At 64.9% G+C, this 7,118-nt stretch overlaps 1 protein-coding gene across 1 annotated transcript; it reads left to right on the forward strand.

Moving 5' to 3' along the window:
• Positions 1 to 5,188: 5,188 nt before the first annotated feature.
• FKBPL (FKBP prolyl isomerase like) lies at positions 5,189 to 6,678 on the forward strand. The gene is made up of 2 exons (XM_075071493.1): positions 5,189 to 5,246; positions 5,773 to 6,678. Exon 2 carries the CDS (start codon positions 5,866 to 5,868, stop codon positions 6,676 to 6,678), a length of 813 nt encoding a protein of 270 aa, XP_074927594.1. The 5' UTR covers positions 5,189 to 5,246; positions 5,773 to 5,865.
• Positions 6,679 to 7,118: the final 440 nt, after the last annotated feature.

Here is a 7,118-nt window from a genome sequence, read left to right on the forward strand (position 1 = left end):
AAGGGGGTTGGATTCTGGGGATGGGGAGGGGGGAATGGGGGGACAGGGAGGGTGGGTTCTGGGGTGCAGGGGTTGGGGGTAGATTGTACCCAGCTGTGCAAGACCAGGGGGGAGGGGAAGCAGGAGTGGGAACCCCTGGGGGCCAGGGCAAGAGGAGGTTAAGGGAGGGGAACCGTAGACCTAACTCAGGATTGGATCCCAGGTGTCGGGAAGATGCAGTTTTTTGGGGGGCTCTTGTACCCCTAATTCAAGGGCGAGGAGAGGTGCAAAACCCAGACACCCGGGAGAGACAGGGTTAAGTGTTTTAGTTACACCTTGATGCAGTGGGCAGCGCGCTGGGGCGGGGGTAGGAACCAGGCGTCCGGGGTGTGGGGGGGGGGGGGGCTAGCACAGGGCAGCGCTGCAGAAACTACATTTCCCAGAATCCCTGCTCTCCTCCCCTCCCGCTTATTTCCGTCCTGCTTACGTGCGCGCCAGCTGGGTCAAGCATGGTCTGACTGGTCATTGGGGGGCGTGGGGCGCCCCGGGACAGAGGGGGAGGGGGGTACGTGGGGGGGCTCGAGCTGGGGGAATCCGAGGGGGGAGGGGGCTGGGCGAATGGGGATGGGGGGTGGAAGAAGGGGGTGCATTGCGCCCCCACTCACCTCAATGGGTCCTCGCCTCTCTCCAGCAGTTGCCGCTATGTGGGCGGCAGATCGCCTCGACTTGCGTCGGGACGACCTGGGCGCCCTGCCCCCCCAGCCAGCGCAGGGACCTAGGTAAGTGCACCCCTGTCTTCGATGTGGGACCCCTGTCCCCACGCAGCCCCTGGAAATCTCGAGTCCTGGGGTGCCACACCTTGTGAACTTCGCGTCGGCCCTCGAAAGACCCCAGTTCTGCACCCTGAAATCCTCTCTGTCCCCGAAGCTGCTCCTGTCCCAAACTCCATGCCCCCTTGTTGCAACAACCCAGCTCTTGGGGTCCCAGTTCATAGCCCCAAATGGCCCTGAATTCCTCACTGGATCACCCTTTATCACCCGCAAACATCCCCATGTCTCCCGATAGTTAATTTTCTAATGCTGAACCCCAAAAAATATTCCCCTGGATACGTATAGTAGGTACCTTTTTCAGCACCCAATTCATCCATAAGAACCCACCAGGCATCTTTAATGCAGTCACCCCTAACAAGGATGAACACCTGGCCTGATCTAAGTTCCAACCCAAACTATCCCATCCTCCTACGGCTCACCTCCACAAACTCATGATCTGTCCTTCGCAATATTGTAGCTGTCTTACCCATTAATGGCCTTTCAGCTTGCCTGTCCATTTCAACCATTTGTCCGCCCAATCCCTCCCTGATTTGTGAGGGCCCCTTTGTTCACTCTCTAAAGTCACGTTTTACCTTCCCCATATTCCTCCATCTAGGTGGCAGAGATTCCCTTTTCTGAACTTTCCAAAATCTCCAATTCATAAAGGGTTCCTGATACCCCCACCCCCAGCCCAGCCAGTTCTCTTTGCGAGATTCTCCCTCTTCTGCCCTCAAAAACTGAAGGTGTTCCCAGAATCCTTTAACATCTTTTCTGGGGCCATTTCTGTTTGCATCTATTCTGTAGCCCAACCTTTCCATCATTTGGGAGCCCTGTCCACAATCCTCAAAATGACTACACCCTCCAGACCTTGTTGGGGTTCCACTCTGGTTACTCTGAATTTGTGCTCTCCCTGCACCAACAAATGCCTCTAATCTCTGGTCCCGAATTCTGCCCCCAAAATCGCTCCACATTTTGCAATGCAACCCTCGAGGTGTCTGTAATCACAGTCCCTCATATCCTGCACATCTGGAAATCACCTCCGTCCTAGAACCGACGCCTCTGTATGCTCTTTGATGCCACGCCCAAGATGTTCAACGTCAAGGTGCTAGCTCTAGCACCCCCACATAGATGGTGATTTCGGGCCCCCGTATATGGGGGAGCACATCCCATTGAGAGACTGGATTTTGGGGTTGCCGTACCCAAGTACTCCTAGCACTCTCTTTCGTCCCCATTAGGTAATCAGAAACGATGGCTAACCCCCGGCCCATGGTGGTCCGTTGGACACTCTATCCACAAGAGCACACTCCCCTGCTCGCAGCAGACGGGGGGCACCAAGGGAGCCCGCTTGAGGCTCATGGGGTTGGTGGGGCCAATGACGGTTCATCTGGCAACTCCAGAGCGTGGGCGCGGATGGACCGAGACCACGACCCCCTCCCGACCCCACTGGTCCCAAAAAGAATTAAGAATAAGAGGTTCGAGCATGTGAAGAGAGCCAGGTGGAGGGGTTCTTAGTGGATGGAGCGGCTGGGGGACTGGGTGGATGCGGGGAGGGGGGGCGAGGAATTGGGCAGGGCCTGTCCTCTGGGGGTGCTGGCCTGTCACCCGCCGCAAGGGCAGGGATGCTGCTCAGGGGGGCGGAATGGGGCACGGACTGTCCTGTAGGGGCACCGGCTCTCACCCGGCCCCAGGGCAGGATGGCTGGACTCAGGGGGCGGGGAAATGGGGCAGGACCCTGTCTCTCGGGGTGCCGACTCCCACCCGGCCCCAGGGCAGGGCTGGCTGGCTTCAGGGGGGCAGGGAATGGGACAGGGGCTGTCCCTCTAGGGGGTTTTCAGGCAGCTCCACCCGGCCCCAGGGGGGGACTGGCTGGCTCAGGGGGCAGGGAAATGGGGCAGGGGCCTGTCCTCTGGGGTGCTGGGCTCCCACCCCCATGGCGGGACCGGTGTCAGAGGGGCAGGACTGGGCAGGGGCCTTCCCTCTAGAGGTGAGTATGATGTCATGCAGCCTTATGACATCAACATTTGTGTTGGTGGATACCGTCCAGCGAGCAGCATACCACTATGGGAATGTTGCATGACATCACAGCGGGCTGTGACCTCATACCACACCCGCTCTAAGCCTAGGTGGGGCCTGGGGCAGGCGGGAACGAGGCTGCAGGGGCGGCTGAGTCACTCTGGAGCGGCCTGGGCATGAGGCGCTACTGGCGCTTAAGGGGCCCGGAATAACATATCCAGGGGCAGCGCGCTGCTGCGCAGCGTACAGGGCATGCGGGGGACCTGGAAGGGGTCGTGTGAGTCTCCAAAGCTACGGCATTCCGCCTTCGAGACCTGGTGCAACGTGCCGCCGTCCACGCCCGCTTCGCGCAATGCGCGTCGCTGTCTCCAACCAGAACGCGTCCAGGCTTGTCCAACTCAGGCGGGCGCAGTGCAGGGGCTCCCGCATGTGCGCAGCGCCGTGCTGCGCTCGGCCCCAGTATCCCCGTTCCGCGCGTGCGCCATCTCTTCCCTATGCTCGCGGCCACGCCCATTCCCGAAGACGGAGCCGGAGCTCGCTTTCCGTTGGCCGGATCTCGTCCTGACCCGCCTCCGCGTGCTGTGATGGCCTTGGCGCCGCGCCGATTCGCGCTGGCGATTGGGTGGACGTTGTCATGGACCGGAGGGGGCGGCGGCGGGGGAAGATGCGGCGTGCCCGGAGCTGCTGGGCTCGCGACCGCCGATTCCTGCGCCGACAACCTGCTGAGCAAGCGGGACTGGGGTGCGGCCGGGGCCGGGGGCGGGGCCAGGGGTCTGCACTGGCAGGAGCGTGGTGGGGCGAGGCTGGAGACGCCTTAAGGGGGCGCGGCCTTGCAGGAGGGGGAGGGCTGGTGCCTTGAGGGGGCGGCTGCAGGAAGGGGGAAGGGGCGGTGCCTGAGGGGGAGGCTGGCCAGGAGGGGGAGGGGCTGTACTGGAAGGGAGGGCCTGCAGACAGGGGAGGGGCTGGTACGGAGGGGGAGGTGCTGCGGGAGGGAAGGGGCTGGTGCCTGTGGGAGAGGAGCATGGGAGGAGAGGAGGGGCAGGTACTCGGAGGGGAGGGGGCCTGCAAGGAATGGGGGAGGGGCTGGTACTGGAGGGGAGGGGTGCGAAGGGGGTGGTTGGGTCTCGGGAGGGGGCGGGTCTGAGCGTGGGAGGGGCGGGTACTGAGAGGGGCCTGGAGGCCGGTGGGACTCGACTGCCGCTGCTGTTTCCCGCCCAGATGCTGCTCTATACAGCTGCCTGGATGATGGGGAGGGGGAGCCCGCGCCTCTTCCCGCTGGAGCCCATGTGTGGTGGCCCTTCTCTCCCACCCTGCTGGGGGGTGCCCCTGTCCCACCTGCTCATAGCCCGCATTACCCATTGCTTCTGGCAGAAGGCCCCAGCTCCCCTCAAGCAGGAGCCTCTGTACCCCTGGGGCTGCAGATTGGGCCCCGAAGGATCCAGGGACACTCCACTTCACCTCATCTTCTCCCTTCTCTGCATTCTGACACAACCGGTTCGACCTGGCATGGAACACCAGCCCCAGACCCCCCCGCCGTGGGACCAGAATGCCAACCAGCCCTTCCCGGGTGAAGTCCAGGTTCCCCCACATTTTGGGAACAGATGGTGAGTGGGGCTGAGGGATACCTGTGGCAATGGGGCCCCCTGGCCCCCCTTTGGGGGCAGGTGGACGTAGGTGGCGGAGGGGTAATTTCTGCAGTGGGGCTTGACTGGCAGGTGGACGTAGGGGTGAGGCGAATATTGTGCAAGTGGGGCTGCTCCTCGGGTGGGTGGACATAGGGGGTGGAGGAATATTTATGGTGCAGTGGGGCTGCCCTCATGGGCGGGTGGACATGGGGCAGAGGGATATCTGTGTGGCAGTGGGGCTGCCCTGAGCGGGGATGTAGGGGCGGAGGGATATTGTGCAGTGGGCTTGACCCTGGGCAGGGTGGGGTAGGTGGCGGAGGATATTTTGTGCATTGGGGCTGTCCCTGCCATGGACGCTGCCCCATCCCCCAACAGCCCCTTCCACCCCGTCCCCATCTGCACCCCCTCTGCCCCCTCAAACTTTGGGTGCCCCCAGATCTCCCCAGCTGCCACCCAGGGCCCCCCCATGCGGGGTCAGCCCCCAGCAACCATCTTGTTCGGTCAACCCCGGCGCCCAGGGATGGGGGGATTGGGGCTGGGCGCCGCCCCCCCCAGCTGCGCCCCTAGCCCCCCCCAATCGTGTGCTGCTTGTTAACATGATGATGGAGCAGGGGGTCCCATCCCCCCCTTTCCTTGTGGCGGGCAGGGGGGTCTGGGCCTGGCCCCTCCCCACACGGCTGGGCCTGGCTAATCGAGGCAGGATGCGGCCTAGCGGGGATGTCCCCAGGAAGTGATGCAAAGACAAGGGGGGGCAGTGGGGGGAGGCCGAGGAGCAGGGCCAGAGCAGCTGGATCCTCCCAGTCTGCGCCCCCCGCCTGGGGTGAGGGGGGGCCAAGGGGGCACAGCTGGGGGGGAGGAGCAAGGGAGCAGGGCAGAGACAGACAGCACAGCCCGGAGAGGGAGCCAGGACTCCTGGGTTCTCTGTGTGGGGGGAGGGCTTGGAGCCAGGACTCCTGGGTTCTCGTGAGGGGGGAGGGCTTGGAGCCAGGACTCCTGGGTTCTTTTATGGGGGGATCTACTTGGTTAGAGGGGGGGCTGGGGGCCAGGACTTCTGGGTTTTCTGGAGGGGAGGGGCTGGGAGCCCGGATGCCTGGGTTCTCAGCAGGGGAGGGTGTCTAGCAGATTAGGGGAGGGGGCTGGGAGCCAGGATGCCTGGGTTTTCTTGGGCGGGGCCTTGGAGCCAGGACACCTCGGTTCTTTGGGGGGGGGGGGTCTAGTGGTTTACTGGGGGCTAGGAACCAGGACTCCTGAGTTCCCTGGGGAGGTTTAGCAGATTGGCGGGGGGAGCTGGGAGCCAGGACTCGTGGGTTCTTTCTGACCTGTTCCCCCTGCCCTCTGGTTCACAGGAGCTGCCCGTCCCTGAACCCCCGGCCACACCTGGCTTCACCTCGTGGGGGTGCCGTGCCAGAGCCCCACACTCCCCGCTTGGCCGAGGGCAGATGGAGGCAGCGGCACTGGCCAATGGGAAGGCAGAGGGCGGCAGAGCGGCCAGTGGGATGAGTGGTGCCAGCAGAGGCGCTGAGCCCCGGGGCGCGGGGCCAGAAGAGGACCAGAGAGAGAACCTGGAGGTGCCCAATCAGCCGGCAGACGCCTGGGTGGCTCCGGATGGCACCTTCGCTAAGCTGATCCTGCAGTCGGGCGCAGGCCTGGACAAGCCGACGCTGGGCGCCCTGTGCCAGGTCTTCCTGGAGGCGCCGCCAGGGGTGCCCCTGGGGTACCCCACCGACCGCTGGGCCCAGCTGGAGCTCGGGGAGGGGGATGCCGCCTGGGACGGCCTGGTGGACGCCTGCTTGGAGACCATGGTGCCAGGGGAGCGGGCTGAGCTGTGGGTCCCGGGCGGGGCTGTCCTGGGGCTGCACCTGGCCTCCTTCGCCCCAGCCCCGGAGACCTGGCAGCTGGACCCGGCAGAGAAGTGGGCGCTGGCCCTGAGGCACAAGGAACGCGGCTCGGAGCGCTTCCGGGACGGCGAGGTGGGGGCGGCTGCCCGGCGCTATGCCCGGGCCCTGCAGCTGGCCCAGTGGGGCGGTGCCGGCCTATGGCCCGGAGCCCTGCAGCTGGCCGTAGCCGCCCGCCCGGCCCCCCAGCTCCCGAGCCACACGCCGCCTGGGGCCGCTTGCATGCCAACCTGCCGGCCTGCCGGCTGCGCTCGCCCCCAGCCGCCCACGCCACCCGCAACTGCCCAAGGCGCTGGCACTGCGGCCCCCAACACGCCAAGCCCGCTACCGCGCGGCCTTGGGCCCGCGCCGCCATGAACGACCTGGGGGGCAGCCGAGGACTTCCGGGGGGTCTGGCGCCGAGCCAGGGAACAAGGTCCGCCCGCAGGGAGCTGGACAGGGTGGGCAGCGAGCGCGAGAGCGGGACGCCAGCCTGCCCGAGCCAATGAGCAAGCTTTCTCTTAGCGTGCGTGTTGGTGGGGCAGGGCCTTCCCCCTAGGGAGGGCCCTTCCCAACCTCGCCCCACGCCAGGATGGCTGGCTGAGTTGGCGTGCAATGGAGCAGGGCCTTCCTCTAGGGGCACCAAACTTCCCATCACCCACAGCGGCAGGACTGGCTGGCTCAGGGGCGGGGAATGAGGCAGGGGCTGTCCCATCTAGGGGCGCCGGCTCCCATCTTGCCCCAGGCAGGGGGACTGTGGCTCGGGGCGGAATGGGGCAGGGACTGCTGGCTCAGGGGCCGGAATGGGGCAGGACTGG

This window comes from Chelonoidis abingdonii, chromosome 12 (assembly GCF_003597395.2).
Source record: "Chelonoidis abingdonii isolate Lonesome George chromosome 12, CheloAbing_2.0, whole genome shotgun sequence".
Taxonomy (NCBI): domain Eukaryota; kingdom Metazoa; phylum Chordata; order Testudines; family Testudinidae; genus Chelonoidis; species Chelonoidis abingdonii.

Bases quoted from the DNA above. Each gene is read 5' to 3' on its own strand.
- FKBPL (XM_075071493.1), top strand. From the start codon at position 5,866: ATGGAGGCAGCGGCACTGGCCAATGGGAAGGCAGAGGGCGGCAGAGCG.